Source organism: Castor canadensis, chromosome 9 (assembly GCF_047511655.1).
Source record: "Castor canadensis chromosome 9, mCasCan1.hap1v2, whole genome shotgun sequence".
NCBI lineage: Eukaryota > Metazoa > Chordata > Mammalia > Rodentia > Castoridae > Castor > Castor canadensis.
Window position 1 is genome coordinate 34,118 of NC_133394.1, and position 19,574 is coordinate 53,691.

Genomic DNA, 19,574 nt, shown 5'->3' on the forward strand with positions numbered 1-19,574 from the left:
TCTGCCTGGTTCTTCTGGGGATACTTGTTCTTGGAACCCAGTCACCCATTTTGTGAGGACAGTTATCCACTCAGCAGACATGAGTAAAGAAGCCTTCAAAATGAGTCCAGCCCTAACCACCATCTGGCTATAACTGTGAGGAACCCCAGGGAGAACCTCAGCTGAGCCAGAGGCAGGAGAGATTATGGTTGTTGTTTTGAGCTGGTAGATTTTTGGACGTTGTGGAGCATTAGATAACTAGAATAGGATTTGCATTTGCTTGGTCCTCAACTTTCTTTCTTGTTAAATGATGGGATTGAACTAGAATATCTCTGAGGCTTTTTTAGTTCTAAACAAGACCAGTATTCCTATTTATGAAATCCTGCCTGGTTTACTGGACACCATACCTTCAGAATCCCACATGGTGGGAAATGCTAGCTAATGTATCCCTTCCTAGTTGGCTGGAGCCTTTGCTTTGAATGGCTATTTGGACTGAATTATTGGTGAATCTCTATAGTTCTCTTCTCTTGAAACCTAGCATAGAGCAAAGAAACTGAATCATAAGGAGGGAGAAACCTTCTACCATGAGTGAAGTTCTTTATCTTTTAAGAGCTCTGATCTTCATGGCCTTTGTTAGCATGCCTCCTCACAAACATGGAAGTCCCAAAGAAGCCTATGGTTTCCTCTAAATGTTAAAGTACATGATCAGCTGTGAATGTCCATAATGACCAAATAACAATCCAAGTAAACGCCATTTATTTATTCAGCAAGCATATTGAATACCTTCTATGTGCCAAGGACAATATCAATATTTTCCTCTAAGAAAGAGAAATTTGTCTGTGTGACTCATCCTCACAACAAAAAGTTTACATGTAAGAGATCAATATACATACACTGTGGAGAGTCTCAAAAAGTATCCATGTAGGAAAAAAGGGAGAGATTTGACTAGTTTTTCCCACTAGACACAAAAGTCAATTTTGAGTAGGGAGTACATCTAAATATAAAAGACAAAAGAATCGTATTTCTAGAAGATAATGTGGGAGAATGTGTTCAAGACAAGACAGATTTGTTAAACTTCCCTAATCACAAAATAAAACATTGTTTACTTGTACATTATATTAAGAACTTCATTCTTCAAAAAGAGACACTACCATAAGAGTCAAAAGACAAACCTCCACCATGTGTAGTAGCTCATGCTTGTAATCCCAGGTACTCAGGAGGTAGAGATCTTAGTCCAAGGCCATCTTTGTCACAAAGTTGAGGAAACTTCATCTCAGCAAAAAAATAGTGGGCATGATGGCAAGTGCCTATCAACCCAGCTATGCAGGAAGGCATACGTGGGAAGATTGTGGTCCAGGCTGGCTCAGGCAAAAATGCAAAAACTCCACCTAAAAAATAATTAAGAAAAAAAAAAAGGGTTAGTCATGCCTGTAGTGGTAGAGTGCCTACCTAGCAAGTGTGAAGCCATGAGTTCAAACTCCTACAACCAAAAAACAACAACAAAAACCCCGAAATAAAGCAGATCACTTATAACTGACAATGGCTTGTATAAAAAGCACTGCAAATCAATAGTAAAGATGTAGACAACCCAGTCAAATAGTGCACAAGAATCTCATCAGAGAAATACAAATTCCACAATAGATACCACTGCCTAAGGAACCATTATAGTGCTGATAATCACAATCCTAAATGCCATATTCCCAAATGTTGAAATCCTGAAAAAAACCTAACTCAAAAATCATATTCCAAAAGTCTAAAGCATTAAATAATCATCATTTAAAAAAAAAAATCTCCCAGTCATAATCATAATTTCCAAATGTTGAAACCCAAAACTGAAATCCCCAAAACCATGGAAAAAAGGGCTAAACTAACCAAAAGAGAGAGAAGGCCAAATTAATAAAATTAGACAAAAAAGAGGATATTACAATAAATACCAATGAAATTCAGAGGATTTTCAGGGCATATTTTGACCATTTACTAAACTGAGAAATCTAGAAGAAATTAATAGATTTCTAGACACATGTGACCTACCTAAATTGAGTCAAGAAGATGCAAAGAATTTAAACAGGCATGCAAAGAGCAGTGTGATTAAAACAGTAATAGTAAAAAGGTCTCCCAACAAAGAAGCCCGGACTAGATGGATTCATTGGTGTGTTCTACCAGAACTTTAAAGGAGAACTAACACCAGTATTCCTCAAACCATTCCATAAAATAGAAAAGAAAGGAATGCTTCGAAGCCTACTCTATAAAGCTGGTGTTACCCTGATACTAAAACTAGATGAAGACAAAAAGAAAACTGTAGACCAATGTCCTTGATGAATGTAGGCATAAAAACAACACATTGAAAAGATTACACACCATGATCAACTTGGTTTCATTCAGAATTGTGAGAATGGTACAATAAATATAAGCACATAAATAGAATCAGGGACAAAAATTACATGATCATCTCAATAAATGATCAAAAAGACTTTGTCAAAAAGGTTTTTGACAAAATTCAACATCCCTTCATAATAAAAGTCTTGAAGACACTAAGAATAGGCAGAACATACCTCAACATAGTAAAGGCTCTGTAAGACAAATTTATGTCCAACATTATACTAAATGGGGAAAAACTGAAAGCATTTCCTCTGAAATCAAGAAGGAGACAGGTATACCCACTCCACTCTCCACTCTCACTCAATATAGTGCTTAAATTCTTAGCTAAAGCAATAAGACAAGAGAAAGAAATATAGGTATGTAAGTAGGAAAGGAAGAAGTTAAATTATTCCTGTTTGCAGATGATATGGTCCTATACTTAAAAGACCCTAAAGATTCCATCCAAAAACTCTTAGATCTGAAAAATACTTTTCAGCAAAGTAGCAAAGCAGTCCCCATCAAAATTCTAGTGACATTTTTCACAGAAGAAAACAACTTAAATATTCAGATGGAAGTACAAAAGACCCCAAATAGCCAAAGCAATCCTGAGCAAGAAGAGTGATGCTAGAAGTATCACAATACCTAACTTCAAATTATACTACAGAGCCATAGTAACAAAAACAGCTTGATATTTGCACACAGAGAGACACATACAGGCTATATGGTCCTACAGCTCTCTGATTCTCTTCAAGGGGCCCAGAACATAAGTTGGAGAAAAAACAGCCTCTTCAATAAATGATGTTGGAAAAACTGAATATCAACATGTAGATGACTGAAAGTAGATCCCTGTTTTTTGCCTTGTACAAAAATCGGTTCAAAGTGGATCAGAGACCTTAATGTAAGACTCAGAACTTAGAAACTACTTGAAGGAAAAAAACCTTCAAGATACAGATGTAGGCAATGAATTTCTGAATAGAACTCCAGTTTCTCAGGAAATAAGAGCAAGAATTGACAAATGAGGTTGCCTCAGATTAAAAAGCTTATGCGCAGCAAAGGAGACAGTCACAAGAATAAAGAGAAAATCTTTGCCAGCTATTCATTGGGCAAGAGATAATAACCAAAATACATAAAGAACTCAAAAATTTTAATGCCAAAAGAACAAAAATACAATTAATAAATGGGCAAATGATTGAACAGATACTTCTCCAGAGAAGTACATATGGCCCATAAATACATGAAGAAGTATTCAACATCCTTAACTATAAATGAATTGTATATCAAAATGACACTGAGATTCAGCCTCACCCCAGACAGAATGGCTATCATCAAGAAAACAAACAACAAATGCTGGCAGGGATGAAGGGAAAAGGAACCCTCATACACTGTTGGTGGGAATGTAAATTATTGCAGCCACTATGAAAAGAAGTATTGAGGTTCCTCAAAAAAACCCTAAAACTAGACCTACCTACCGTATGATCTTGCACCCCACTCTTAGCATATACATACACCCCAAGGAATGTAAGTCAGCATACAGTCGAGATACCTGTATACCCATGTTCATAGCAGCACTGTTCACAATAGCCAAGCTATGGAAGCAGCCTAGCTACACATCAATCAGTGAATAGATTAAGAAAATGTGATACATATGTACCCAATAGAGCATTAAGAATGAAATTATGTCATTTGCAGGAAAACGTATAGAAGTAGAGACCATCATGTTAAGCTAAATAAGCCAGACTCAGAAAGACAGATAGTACATGTTTTCTATCATAAGTGGAATCTAGATCTAAAACAACAACAACAAAAAGGACATGAAATAAAATTGGGACTGTTTGAGGGGAGGGAAGAACCATTGGTAGTTGGAGAAGGAGAAGAAAGGGTGAGGTGGAGAGAATATGATCAAAGTACATTGTACGTATATGTGAAAAGGTCATGATGAAACCCATTTGAAAATATTTGCTGTGGCTCATGCCTGTAATCCCAGCTACACAGGAGGAAGAGATTTGAGAGGAACATGGTTCAAGGCCAGCCTGGGCCAAAAGTAAGTGAGACCCTCATCTCAACAAATAAGCCAGGCATGATGGCATACATCTGTAATCCTAACTACTTGAGATGCTGTAGGTAGGTGGATCGTGATCCCAGGCAAAAACACGAGACCCTATCTAAAAAATAACTACAGTAAAAAGGGGCTGGAGGTGTGGCTCAAGTGGTGGAGAACCTGCCTAGCAAGTGTGAAATCCTGAGTTCAAACCTCAGTACCACCAAAAAAAAAAAAAAAACCATAAGAAAGTTAAAAAAAGTGGTATGGGTTAGGGGGGAAGGGAGATAAGAAATAGTAATATAGGATGTGAATATGATCAAAGTAAAAAAGTATCACAATGAAACCCCTCACTTTGTGTAATTAATGCATGCTAATAAAAATAATAATAAAAATAATTTTTACATGAAAAGACAAAAAGGCTACATAAGAAAGGTAAAAACCAAATTCTGTGGAAAGTATTGGCCATGCAATATGGCATGACAAAAAGTTCAGTTTAAAAATGTGTCATTTGTCTTCATTGACACTAGCCAATAAAATTCCAGCAGCTTTTGAAGAATGAAAGCTTCATTTGCTTGAAGAAGCCAGTACAGTTACTGATTAGTTTGAAAGCAATTATGTGCATGGTAGGATAAACAGACACTTGTGCCTCTGGGTATGGTAGTGTAGTCTCTACACTGGAGACTCAGGCAAGAGGATTGCAAGTTTGAGGCCAGCCTGGGCTATGTAGTGAGACCCTGTCTCAAACACCACCACTACCAACAGCAAGAAAAGAAGACACTCAGGCAATGGTTCTGTTGTTCAATCATCTGTACTGTGTCTGCCAAACTTGTAGTGTGTATGCAAGTGTGTGTTGAGTGGATTCATTACTCAGAACGACTAGTGCATTGTACAGAAGATGGGAAATCTTATTAGGATTTCTCATGTCGGTACATATCAAATTTCAAAAAGAGCAGCACCACAGAGAAGATGAACGTCAGCTCCAAGGAGAATCATGCTCTTAAGGAAAAGAAGCCGCTATTCAGCGTGATGCAAGACTTCACTGTATGGTTAGTGACCATGAGTTAGTCAGCTCACACACAATATCCATGCAGTCACCCGTGACCTGTTCCTGCAGTACACTTTTTCATATGACCCATCCTCTTTTTAACTTTCATTGGTTTTTGTTTCTTTCTTTGGTTGTCACACACATACACACACACTGTGTCAACATTATGGTATGCTTTTCACTTTTGCATCATTTCCAAAACTGGTGGTATAAATTGTGTACACTTTGAGAGAGTTCTAGTTTTTTCTGTGTGTTTTTGCAGGTTTCACTCTAAGGAAGGGCATTGTTTCTGTTAACTTGGTGTGCAAGCATTACATATGGACATAAAAACATTGAACCTTCCTTAGTGGATGAAGAGATGTCTTTTCGTACATCTGCATTTGTAAAAGATAAAGATCTCATCTCTTTGAGTGACTGCATATGTGATGGTAACCCATTGTAGTTTTTGATCAGTCTTACCAAAAAAACAGCTGTCTATCATAGTATTTCAGATGAGTGCAGTTATACAGCTGGGTGGACAGCTGTGGACAACCACAGTGATACGCATGCATATATTTTGCTTTTTGACCTATTTTTTTGTGGGTATGGTTTGTCTGCTCTTAAATGTTACACTCATGTGCTTATCATTGGTATACTTGAGTGTTTATGTTGCAAAAACACATTATCATTATTGCCTGTTTTATTCGGTTATGGTCAGTGAAGTGTCCTGTCAGGTGTTTATGTATTCCACATCCCTTTTTAAAAATGCAAGCGCATGTCTTTTAGGGAATTTTTAAAAATTATTTTTTCCAGAATTATATTTTTGGGATCTCGATCTTTTAGAACTTTAGACTTTAAGGGTTTTGATTTTTCAGTATTTCAACATTTGGGATTACAGTATTTGGGATTGTCTTTCGGCTGTAGTCCAGACTCCACTACACACACTTTAGATCTGCTGAAACTAAAGTGAGTAATAATAACTAGAGAGGATGTAAAGCAATGGGAACTCCTGTATACTGCTCGGATAACCCTTGAGAAAACTGCTGTAGTTCTGCTAAAGCTGAACATAAACATTCCCTATGAGTTAGGTGTTCTTCTAGATGAAAATACAAGTGTAATAGAAGAGAATTTGCATGAGTGTTCTTAGTGGTTTTGTCCAAAATTGAAGGCATCCAAAGTGAGGTCAGTCCAATAGGTAAGCAGGTAAGTATTTTGTGAATATCGACATTATAGAATGCTATGTGCAATAAAAATAAACTATAGCTACATGCAACAATATGGATATTTCTCATAATCATAATGTTAAGCAAAAGCCAGCTACAAACTGATAAAATTAAGATGGTAAAAGTCAGAACGGTTTTCACCTATGGGGAGAACAAAAGGTAGAAAATGGTAGGAAATATGTGTTTGTCAGCTTTGCATTAGTATAACAAACTACCTGTGGCAATTCACTTATAAAGAAAAATGGCCTATTTTTGACTTCTGGTTCTAGAGGTTCTCCTCTAAGATCAGGTTTCTCCATTGCTTTGGGCCTCAGCCTCTGGCAAGGCTGGCATCGCCTATCTGGTGGGAACATATGTAGAACAATCTTCTCACTTTACGAACCAGGAAAGAGAAAAGACTGGGGTCTCAGAATTCTCTTCAAGGGCATGCCCCTTAATGACCTCAGGACCTCTCAGGCCTTCTTTCCTAAAAATTCTACTTCTTCCCAGTAGTGCTACCCTAAGGACCAACCTTTTAACATATGGACCTTTGGGGTGGTTCATTCATGAAAACCACAGGGTGCAAGTAGTATTTTGGATGCTACTCTCTAACCTAAGTGTGATTGCATAGATGTGTTCACCTTATAATAATTCATTATACTGTATAAGTCATTATACTCCTATAATTTGTGTTTTACATATGTATGAAATATCAGTAAAAAAATTACAAAAATAAGGCTCATGATTTCAACTTTTATAGTGAAAAAAGGTAAAATGAATATTTCATCCCCCCCTTAGTACATAGCAAAGTGTTTAGCTCATTAAAAAAGCACTTACAGGATCAAAGAATAAACTTTGTAATAAGAATGTGAAGAAGAAAAAAAGTGAGTATAAATATAGCCACTGCTGGCAATATTACGTTAGTGTGGGGCATTATGGGTGATTGTTTTCTCTACTTTTCCAGATTTTTAATTTTATGATTGTTACATATCTTAAAAACTATGTACTTTAGAAAAAAAAGAAGGGACTGTTTTAAGATCATCATGGGTTCTGCTCAAGGATTGCTTTGTTATGAATTTCTTGCTTGATTTCTGATAGTCATGTTTCACACTATGGTCTGTGGTTGAACTGCAAGGTGAGCTCTCACAGGATTAAGAAAGCTTTGTGCTGGTGATAATGTCCTAGAGTTCCCTTTTGCCACCTCACTGACTGACTGCATTTATGAGAGCAAGCCCAGTGACTTGTCTCCTTCCTTTCTTTCAAGGCAGCAGAACCCTATTCTCATTCTTCTTTGTGGGGTCTTAGAGGATTTTTTGCCTTTTTTGTGTGCTACTTTTGTTGTTCCTGCTGTGGAAGACTTTCATTTTTGTTTCTTATGTTTCTATTTCTGAGTTTCTCTTACAGTTTGGCAGTCATCTGAGAGCTCCAGGGCTTCTTGTAGCCAGCTCCCATTCCCAGACCAGAGCAAATGGAAGTTCATTTTTCACTAGCGTCGTGGAAGCTGTGTATCATCTTGGTGATTTCATTCTTAATTTTTTTTTGAATATTAGAAGGGACAGGGTTAGGAGCATCATACGTTGATATTCCAGATACCTGTTCCTCTGCAGATTCTTTCTGATGAAGGAAGAATAGAGTTTTTATTTCAAGCTCTTTTTGTATACCTTATGGTCTCAACCTGTGATTACTGAATAGATTTGTTTTATAAGACACACTTGGTGTATTAAGATTCTCTTTTACAATTTTTGAAGATTTTTGTTTATTTTTTAAAAATCTTTGATTGAGATATAACATCCATTCATACTGTACACAGATCCTAAGTGCACAGTTAATGTTTTTGAGGCATGTATTTACCTGTGTAACTACCTCCCAGTCACACTCAGTACCTAAAAGGCTCTTTGCTGCCTCCTTACAGTCAGTTAACACCCGTCCAAGGTAATCTGTAAATTTTCTAGCCACACAATCAATTTTGCCTGTTTTTGAACTTTATATAAATGGAACTAAATGGTATATATTCTCTTCTGTCTTTTCTTTCACTCAGATTTTATAAGTATCCATGTTGTTGCTGTGAAATACTTCCTTTTTTTTTGAGACACGGTCTCACTGTATATCCCTGGCTGGTCTGGAGCTCATTATGTAGCCTAGGCTGGCCTTGAACTGTGATCCTTCTGCCTCAGCCTCCCAAGTGCTGGGATCATAGGCATGCACCATCACACCTATCTAGTATTCCATTTTATGCACACTATTTTTTCATTCCATTGTTGATAGGCATTTTGGTTGCTTTTTTAAAAAAGATAGGCTTGTGTTTTATGAACGACACCTAATGCATGGCTTTATTCTCTTAATAGTTTTCATTTTTATTTGGTATATATTTTTATTTTCCCCATCTGTAGTTACTGGAACCCAGTAACTCTACTGGGTCTCCCTAATCCCCCTTCCCCATTTCCTTCCCACATTTTTGCTGCTGATACTTGACCCAACAATACAGAAAAGGGCCTGAAGAGGCAGGATTTTAGCGATTTTAGGCTTCTCCAGGGAGCTCCTGGTGCAATTACTTCCTTCTACAGGTAGGGGACAAAGAGCAGATGGCCAGTTACTGATAAAAGCTTGTTCTGATTTCGATTTGAGGGTTCTTTGACTTGCCATGTTGCTCACTTCAATAGTGGGAGAAAGTGCTAAAGGATTTATTTCTCTTTAAATTAAAAAAAGGGAAAAATTATTTTATCTGTTCACAAGTAATTTGGAAATAAGTATTAATTTACAGCAAGGTACCATTTAACCTATTCAGTGCATTTTTAATCCTAAAACATAATCTAAAGCAGATCAGCAATTTATAGCTAGCAGGTCACATTAGACCCACCACCATGTTTGTACATCATAGTTTATAAGGAAAATATATGAACTCCCAATATCAGTGTCCATCTTAACATTTTGTTGGAGCACAGCCCCATTCATCTGTTGTCTGTGGCTGCTTTCAAGCTATGAATGCAGCAGAATTGAGTAGTTGCCACAAAGCCCATATGGCCAGCACAACCTAAAATATTTTCTCTCTGGCCCTTAACAGAAAAAAAGTAACATTAAAAAATTTAAAGCATAAAATGTCAAATGGCATAGTTATTTATAATTTAAGATGTTATTTGACCATTAAAATTAAATTCTATAAACCATATGCCAGCACAATAATTCTTATTCTTGAAAGGTTTAAAAGGATAAAAACCTCCTATACCTTATTTGAGTGAACATAGTAAAGACTAATCCTAACTTGCAAAAATACCCATAATTATAGTACTAGGGCCACCAATGATTTTCCTAACATGTCTGTAATACTATTTTATAATTTAATAAGAAGTAAAAATCTTGCACTAGTTGCTTATCCACTACCACTAGGGAATACGATATTCAGAAAATGTGATATTCTTCTAATGAAGTGTTCTGAATATTTACAAATGTGAGTTACATTAGTCAAGGACTTCTATAGTGACCAATTGGGAGAGACTGACTCTCACATATAGTGTGATCACATAGTACCCACATATTTTAGTTGAGGAATAGAGGTTGGAGCTGAAAAAAAAATCATAACAGCATTGTTATACCCATTATTGTTATTACCATTGCTAGAGTCCTTTGCCACTTGAGCCACTTTGCCAGCCCTTACTTTGTTGGTTTTTATTATTATTATTATTTGGAGGTACTGGGGTTTGAATTCAGTATTTCACACTTGCTAGGCAGGCACTCTGCCTCTTTAGCCACTCTGCCAGCAGTGTTGGTTATGTTTGAGGTAGGGTCTTACTTTATGCCTAGGTTGATCTGGCATACCACTTTTCCTTATATTTGGGAATGACAGGCATGCCAACACACCCAGCTGTTGAGATGGGATCTCATGGACTTTTTGTATGGACTGACCTTGAACTACAATCCTTCTGATTTCTGTTCCCAAGTAGTTAGGATTATAGACTTGAGCTACAGCACCTGGCTAGACATGATACTTTCAGATGGTACTCTGTACAACACGCAGCTATTGAAATGTATTCATTTGGTTTTGAGGAAAAAAAGCCATTTGGGACATCATTCAGTGGAGTTTTAGTTTAAAGTAGTAAATTTAAAATAGTTTGATTGTTTAGGTGCTCTAAGAATAACATAATCTATAGAGAATAAAACCCAGCATTAGAATGGTCAAAAAATCGTAACAACTATAAGAATTTAGTACAGTACTGTTGTTTAATCTCAAGAGGAATTAGAGGAGCATTTTATTTTTCTTAGTGGAAGTGAAGTCAGAAGTTTATTTCAGCAAGTTCTTCCAAGAACAGTTCTTGGCTTCTGGGTTGTGTGGCTCAAATGGTGGAGTGCTTGCCCGCAAGTACAAAGCTTTAAGTTCAAACCCCAGTACCACCAAGCAAAGAGGGGTGGAGAAAGAAAGAAAAGTTCCCAGCTTGCCCAAAGCACTGCAGTGATTGGCTGTCATAATAACTCTGTGGCCATAATTGTAACTCTCAACTCAGTAGCATCTCTTGTGCATCTAATAGCCTTTGTAAGCCTTCAGCTGGATGACTAAGAAATTCCTCCTGCTCACTGAGCCCTTTATCCATACAATAAAGCATCAGGGAGAGAAAGGAAGCAAGGGAGAAACAGCAGTACCTAGAGGATCAAAGATTTCATCTGTTTACCAACCCTAAAGAGGCCCAGGTGACACTTCACAGTGGTTTGTATTAAAGGAGAGGAAATTTGCACTGAGGAAACACCAGTCTTTTAAATAATTGTGAATAAGAAGATATTGAGCAAGACATCATCCTTATTACACTGTGTATAGTAAGTGAACTTGACCTTTGCTTTGGAGGGAGACACTGTCTCTGTCATCCAAGGCTGTTCACTGTACAGAGGTCCTTCAAAAGACAGAAGAGAAAAAAGACTTGGTGCCTCTGCTTGCAAGATGTACAGAAACATGAAAGACCCATGGAGAATTGTGTACCACACTGTCATACCTAGATACATGTTTATTCCCCATTTTCTCCAAAGAACAGTAAGCTTTACGAGGGTAGAGTTTGTCTCTGTTTTTTTAATTTTCTACACATAATGCTTAGAGCAATGCCTGCTTCTCAGTAGGTGCTTTACACATATTTGTGGAAGGAATAGAGGCATGTGGTTATTTGGTTAATTTCCTAATGATATATTTTGAAATGATAAGAAAAATAACCTAAATCTGTGTTTCTGTTAACACACTCACTGGTGTTTTGATATTACTTTCAATTGTGTTCTGAAAGTAAATTTCCATTTTAACATTGATTTTTATCACCAAATTTGATAAACATACACATCTGAAGAGTGAATAGCCATGGAAAAGGAGATTTTCACTGAAACATGCTGTGTATTTTCGTATCGTTGATATCTTTGGAGCAAGGAACTGTATGTAGATACAAATCAGTACTAGCAGTGAACACCACAGTATATTGAGTTGTGATGTACCACATGGATTTAATTAGAATTTTAGCTGATTTTTTTTTCACTGTGGTGTAAGTGGTTTGTTAAGTGCAATACTTGGTTTATGCTAAAAATTTTCTACGTGTCCTTTGGGCTTACATACCCTCCCAATTACATCAAGACTGGGAATACTCATCTTTTTAAATATTCATAGGTTGTAGTTAATTATGGTGAGATGTTGGGCAGTATTATGCATTAAGGGGATAGGGTTGGGTGGGTAGCTGTGTCACTAATGTACTGTAGAAACTTGGATAAGACTGTGCATATCTGTATCATACTTTCCATTTTACTTTGAGGAAGTCAGAATAGCTGCTTTTGAATGTTTCAATTCTAGATGTCTTCGGGTTTTGGATATTTATACATCTGTCTTTTGTTATTTTGCTTTTAGGTGATGTCCTTGTTGCTGTGAATGATGTTGATGTGACCTCTGAAAACATAGAGAGAGTTCTGTCTTACATTCCTGGACCTACCCAGGTGTGGATATTCTTTTTCTGCATTTTGTAGTGAAAATAAAGACATTTTGTACTGTTTTCCAAAATTCTGAAAATTATCATGCATAATGGGTGACTTACATTTGTACTTAGATATTTAAGAAATTTTTGCTCTAGCTAATATTTTTAGCTTTGAGGTATTTTAAAAGAGAGGAAAATTTTTACAAATAAATCTCATCCTAAAAAAAAAAATCCTAAGAAAAGCAGCAACAGCAACAATAATAAAAATATATAATTACCAACTTGCCATTATAACTACAATGTGTGCTGATGAAATCTAGCTCCTTAGAGTAGTCATTTTAAACAGCCATAGAATTTTCTGTTCTCTGACTTATTAAAATCATTCTTGCTATACGCTTTTTAAAATATGGTTTTATTTATTTTAAAAACAGTAGAATTTTAATTATGCTGTTTTTTTCTGTTATCTAATTAAGCCTTTCTTCTGAACTTTTGTTTAGTTACTTATTTTTCACTAATTGTAGATAAAAATAAATTTCTTCTGTAAATCACTTTGGTATTATAAACATTGACATTCTGTATCTCAGATGACATTTTGGGATATTCAGTTTTTTTTTGAAAATTCTATACCTTTCAATTAGAACTGTTCTGTTCTTGTTAGCATCAGGAATTAGCTTTCTCTTTTTCTTGGGAAGATAATGTGCTTTAGAGAAGTTAGAGGATCCATCAGACAGTAAGAGGATGAAGTAGTTTTTGGATTGGTCAGGATGAAGAACAAAATCCCTGATGTATCAGATTCTTAATGATATCTGACTTGAGAGCCTGAAATAAAGCCCAAGATGAAATTCCCCATTGTCTAAGAAATAAGATTTCTGTTATGCATGCTGTCTTCCCTTAAACATGCACATGTGCATTTGGGTGAGCACACACACACACACACACACACACACACGCACATGTGCGCGCGTGCGCGCGCGCGCGCACGCGATGCTCTGTAAATCTAGCTCTCTTTACAAATTTTAAATGAAAGTGCTAGAATAACTGGTAGCCAGGGATCAGCAGTGGCTAGAAATGGATAGGGGGGATGTAGGTGGAGACAAGATAGTGATTGAAATATTAACTCTTGTGACCCACGCAAGCTCCGTCCTATGAACCTAACTGGGGGGCGACTGGAGATGCAGAAAGGACAAAATATAGAAGACCAACATGCACAAAGCTGGGGTCAGGTGTGCTGGGTGCTTCGATAGAGACACACAACAGCCTCGTTACTTCCTTTCTCTATTCTTCTCTTCTTTTACTTTGCTTCTTTTCTCTATTCTTTAAAACTTTACTTTTTTTCTATTCTTTAAAGTCTCAGTCCTCAGACTTGCACTGTCCCATCTTTCCTCTCATCTGTAGCATAACTCCTAAAGCCTCTGTCCTTAGACTCGCAGACACACACCATCACCAGCAGCAGCAGTAGCAGCGTCATCAGTAGCAGCCTAACAAGCAGTCAGCAGCAGCCATCCCAAGCAAGCAGCCAACCTCACAAGCAGCCAGCCCCCTTCAGCAAGTCTTTTATATACAGTGGCAAACAAAGAGGGAGAGCAATAGATCTGGGGAGGGGTGTGATGTAATAGGAGAAACCTGTGATCACTACTCTCTAAACGTAAACATCTTAGGAAAAGTAGCCATGCTGCATTTTGCTCTCACCCCCTTCTGCCGCTGGGACCATGCCAACTCAGCCTGCAGATTATTTGGCATAGATGTGCTTCAAGTTCTTACAGGCTTCTCATACTCCGCTCCCCACAATTAACTATCAAGTGGACACCACAGTGTGTTATTTTCCCCTTTAGTCACTAGATATAAGGGATCCTTGGTGGGCCAAGGTACTAGGATCCCTCAAGAGACTTAGACTAATGAAGTGATGAAGAATCATAGCATTTTAATAGCTAAACCAGCCAAATACTATGACTACATATCAGTCTGATGGGGGCTCCCTCTTTCTTGCCTATGTCAATTTTGGTGTACTGCCAATATTGCCAAAGCTCAACCACATTTATGTTTACTGCAGAGATGCATTATATTTAACATTTGCAAATTCATTTGTGTGTATTTGACAGAAAAAAAGGACAGAAATAAGGATTTGAATATTTCAGACCAGTTCACCCACAATTAACATACTTCATTAGTGTGCAGTAAGACCCATGGGTCTGCTTCATGAAGTGTGCAGTGGGAACCATGTGTCGGCCTCATGAAGTGTGTGGTAGGAACCATTCTGCGTCTACTGTTTGTCCAGTTAGCCTCTAGAGGTTTGGCCATCTTGCTGTGTGGTTCTGAATTAAAAGATACGTTGTTTTTAGATGACATGATTTGTAACTTTTTTTTCTTTTCTTTCTTTCTTTCTTTTTTTTTTTTGCAGTACTAGGGTTTGAACTGAGGGTCTCATGTCTCAGTTCTACTGCTTGAGCCACTTTTGGCAGATGTGGCACTTGTGACTCAAGTGCCACATCTGCCAAAATGGAGAAACAAATTTATTTTGAAAATGGAAGAAAAACTGACTTAAGTTATTATATTGAGGGACTATATTGTACTCCAATATGGTGTTGACTTCCTAATATAATTTCAAAGGGATTTCGTCTATTTGAAACTTTATAATCCTATCATCAGTATATATTGTTAAGATCTTTATATTATTTTAGAAAAAAGTGTGGTTTTTATTATGAAAATAATATATGTTCATTATAGAACTTTTACATAATACAAAAATTCTAAGGGACAAAATCTTAGACTCCCATAATCTGAAGATATCCTACTATTAATATTTTAGAATAGTTCTTTCTAATATTCTCTCCTGAGTGTAAACATGTATGTATTTATTTATTTGTATGTTTATTTTACTAGTAGAATTAGTATTATAGCTGTGTCTTTCTGATGAACAAGCAATTGCATTTAGGATAATGTCATAAATATAAAAGGTATCTTATAATCTGTATAATATCTATATAAAAGATAATTTAAGTTTGTTTGATTAGGTGCTATAGCTCCTGCCTAGCAAGTGTGAGGCCCCGAGTTCAAACCCCAGTGCTACTGCTGCTGCAAAAAAATTTTTCACTAGAAACCATATTAGACCACATTTTTTCTTACTTTGTTAGTGTTGAAAGGGGGAATAAACAGTAAATCATTACTGGTCATTTCCCTGAGGCCATGTAAACTAAGTAGTTTGATGGAGGCAGGATTAGGACTGGGAAGAGAACTTGTGTTCCTTTGTAGCAGGTTCTTTTCTTGTATCATGTCCTTTCAGCTTTGCATTCTGTGACAAATCCCTGAGAAAATCTACTTATAGGAAGGAAAGATTAAGGTTTCAGTCCATGATCGGTTGGCTTTGTTGTCTTTAGGCCTGTTGTGAGGCAGAAGATTATGTCAGGGCATGTGTGGTATAGCAAAGCTGCTTACCTCATGGCAGCTAGGAAGTGACTAAAGAGATAAGAAGGAGCCAGCATCCCAAATCCTCTTCAAGGGCACACTCCCAGTGGCCTGCCTTCCTTTAAATATGCCCTGTGTCTTAAAGGTTATACCATCTCTCAGTAGTGTCACATACTGGCAACCTAAGCCTTTATCATATGGGCTTTTGGGGGATCATTTAAGATCCAAATCATAACCTTCTGCCCTCACGCCCAAAGATTCATGTCCATCTCACAATGCAAAATGCATTTAGTCCACCTCCAAGAATCTCCAAATTCTTAACAGTTCTGGCATTGCTCAAAAGCCCAAGTCCACAGTCTCCGCTGAGACTCTAGATGAATTCAGCTGTGAACCCCTGAATAAATCAGAACAAGGTAAATAATTCCAGGATACAATGGTACAGGGTTGGTAAACATCTCATTTCCAACAGGATGAATAGGAAAATATGAGGAGGAATCTGACCAAAGCAAGACCAAATCCCAGCAAGGCAAACATTAAATCCTGTAACTCCATGTCAGTGGTTCAGAGCACATGGCAGGGAGATGTCAGCTCCAAAGGGCTTGGGTGGCCCCTCCCCAATGGCCTTGCTGGCTGCAGCCCACATGGCCTCTCTTCTGGGCTGGCTCTTCTGGTTTCCTGCAGCTTTCCTCAGCAGGTGTTACATGTTCCTGGTATCTCTCACTTCCTGGGGTCTCCACTGAAGCTTCAGCTTCACTCTCATTGATCTACACATTGTTTCACCCAGGGCTCCTTGCAGAGATTCTGACCCTGATCCACACTGACTGGCCTCCTAGGTTTTCCTTTGAAATCTTACTGGAAGCCTCCATGATGCCCTTGTTATTCTATTCTGCATGCCTGCAGAACTAGCATGTGGAGGATGCTGACGTCTGCCACCTGTGCAGAATCATCCTTGATCCCCTTGAACCATACCTTCAGCAGCCTTTGAGTGCCTTATCAAACAAACTGGGGAAATGAATCCCAGGGAGACAGTCCCTTAGGCAGCCCAGTATGAGCAGGGTGCCCTGGGATCTCTCTTTTGAAAGAGTTTCACTTTCATACCCTTGAGCCTACGAGAGAGAGAGAGAGAGAGAGAGAGAGAGAGAGAGAGAGAGAGAGAGAGAGAGAGAGAGAGAGTGTGTGTGTGTGTGTGTGGCCAAATTCCTGAGATGCCCTCAAAATATCTTTCCTATTGTCATAGGGCAGAGTGCTTCTTTTAAATGGTGCTAATCTCTACACCCTCCTTGGCAGCAACTTTAAATGTGCTCTTTTGTTGGCTAAACTTCAAGTTTTTCAGTTTTCTGTTCTTTTTGCTTCCATTCTCACTGTAAATCTGGCTAAAACCAGCTAATGATATCCATGCAACATCAGTATGCTGCCTTGAAATCTCCTCTGATTAGTCTTTAAACTCAGTCTCCCATAACATCTCAGGGGATAGACAGAGTACATTCATGTTCCTTGCTACAGTATAAAAAGGATGGCCTGTAGTCCAGTTCATAATCAGAACTCCCCACTGTGTTCTTCTTACAGCATTCTAGGCTTTCTCTGGGCTGCTTTTCCGTATACCTCCCATAAGCCAAATCCAAAGGCTCCTGAATGACATCATCAAGTATAATCATAACAATTACCCCACTTCTTGATATCGATTTTCTGACATTTAAATATAATTGTTAGTATTTCTATTTTTATACATGAGCAAAACCAAAAACCCTATAGCACTCAGGAGGCTCAGGCAGGAGGACCAAAATTTCAAGGCCAGCCTGAGATGAATAGCAAGATCCTGTCTCAAAAAAAAAAAAAAAAAAAACAGAGAAAAAGAGTCTAAGCGATATTTATTGATTTACCCAACATTGTAGAACTAATTAGTCAAAGAATTAGAACTCATACCAACCCAGAGCAAAGTCCTCCCATCTCACATGTAACCTGTAAATCCAGATACCTTGATGGGCCAGAACTACCTAAGGTAGACTTCTTCCAGAAAGAGTTGTTTTGCCTGACTTGTATCTGGCATTTATGGAACAGTTATTCAAGCAGTAACAGAAGAAGAAAGAATACCATGGGAAACTTGGAAGTACCTAACAGTAACATTTTAAAAAGTGGTCTGAAAGCTTCTTGTCATCCAACAGAAGGTGGCCAGTAAGATAAAATAATGACAAAGATAAAATAATGGAAAAGAAAGGCCACTGAGGAAAAGGAAGTCAGACCTCAATCTAAAGCCTCACACTGAAACCAAGTGTGGTGGTGTACATCTGTAATCCCAACCTTGGCTACAAAGTAAGACCCTACCTGAAAAAACAAAACAAAACAAAATTTTTTGATGAGGGGAGTAGACTGGAGGCATGGATCAAGTGGTAAGTGCTTGCCTGGCAAGCATGAGGCCCTGAGTTCAAACTCCAGTATTGCCAAAAAAAAAAAAAAAAAAAAAAAAAAAACCCAATTTATACTCAGTAAGTTTCTAAACTCAGATTCCAAGTTTCACTTTTTTACTTTCATAATTTATAATCAGAGGGGATTTGAGAGTGTAATCTTTTTTTTTTAATTTTTATTTTTTTATTATTCATATGTGCATACAATGCTTGGGTCATTTCTCCCCCCTCCCCCCACCCCCTCCCTTACCACCCACTCCGCCCCCTCCCTCTCCCCCCACCCCCTTGATACCCGGCAGAAATTATTTTGCCCTTATCTCTAATTTTGTTGAAGAGAGAGTATAAGCAATAATAGGAAGGAGCAAGGGTTTTTGCTAGTTGAGATAAGGATAGCTATACAGGGAGTTGACTCATATTAAGAGAGGGTAATCTTTGAACCCAATTCTAGCTCTACTGGTCTGTGCTTGTTTTTTTAGACAATTTCTGTTAAACATAGATTCAGAATATCGAGTGAAAACCAGAGGCAAAGCCTGTATACTTAGTGAGGTTCAAAACCCTACTAGCCATATTGGCACAATTGCAGAAATTTGGACTTGGACTTTATTAGACAGTAAGGTAGGCTAAATATCCCTTACCCAAAATGCTTGAACCAAAAGTGTTTCAGATTTTAGATTTTTTAAAATTTTGCAATATTTGCATGATTGAGAATCCTTAATTGGAAAATCTGAAATCATAAATGGCCCCAAATCTGAAACTTTATAAACATCATGTTGTTGCCCAATAAGACTGGATCATTTCAGATTTCAGAGTTTTGGATGAGAGAACCTAACTTTGTTTTGTCTTTAGTGTTACAATTCCCAAGTTTAATGATTACATAGTGGTTATGTAGGAGGATGCCTTTGACCTTATGAGATACATGTGGAAGTACTTAGGGAGAAAGTAAATGTTTGCAAATATTTTTCTAATATTTCAGCTGATTTTTTAAGTACATATAGAGAAAAGAGGAGTATAGAGAGAGGAGGGAGAGAGGTGAAAAGAGAGAGAATGAAGCAAGTGTGGTAACATGTTAACATGTTTCACAACATGTAAAAATTGGGTAAGGGATATACAGGCAATCATTATACTCTTTTTTTGTAACTTTTTTGTTGATTTGAACTTTTAAAAATTATTTTAAAAAAATTTTAAGAAGAGGTTTACAGGGGTACTATTTGGGGGTGGGTGCTAGTGGGAGAGGAGAGGATG

The 19,574-nt window shown here is 37.5% G+C and overlaps 1 protein-coding gene across 3 annotated transcripts in view; it reads left to right on the forward strand.

Moving 5' to 3' along the window:
- The window catches only part of Intu (inturned planar cell polarity protein), a 101,153-nt gene that overhangs the window by 15,913 nt on the left and 65,666 nt on the right, over window positions 1–19,574 (forward strand). For all 3 annotated transcript variants that reach the window (XM_074041146.1, XM_020156180.2, XM_074041147.1), the window contains exon 3: window positions 12,465–12,550. In XM_074041146.1, coding sequence (XP_073897247.1) covers window positions 12,465–12,550 — 86 coding nt within the window. The remainder of the gene's footprint in view (window positions 1–12,464; window positions 12,551–19,574) is intronic.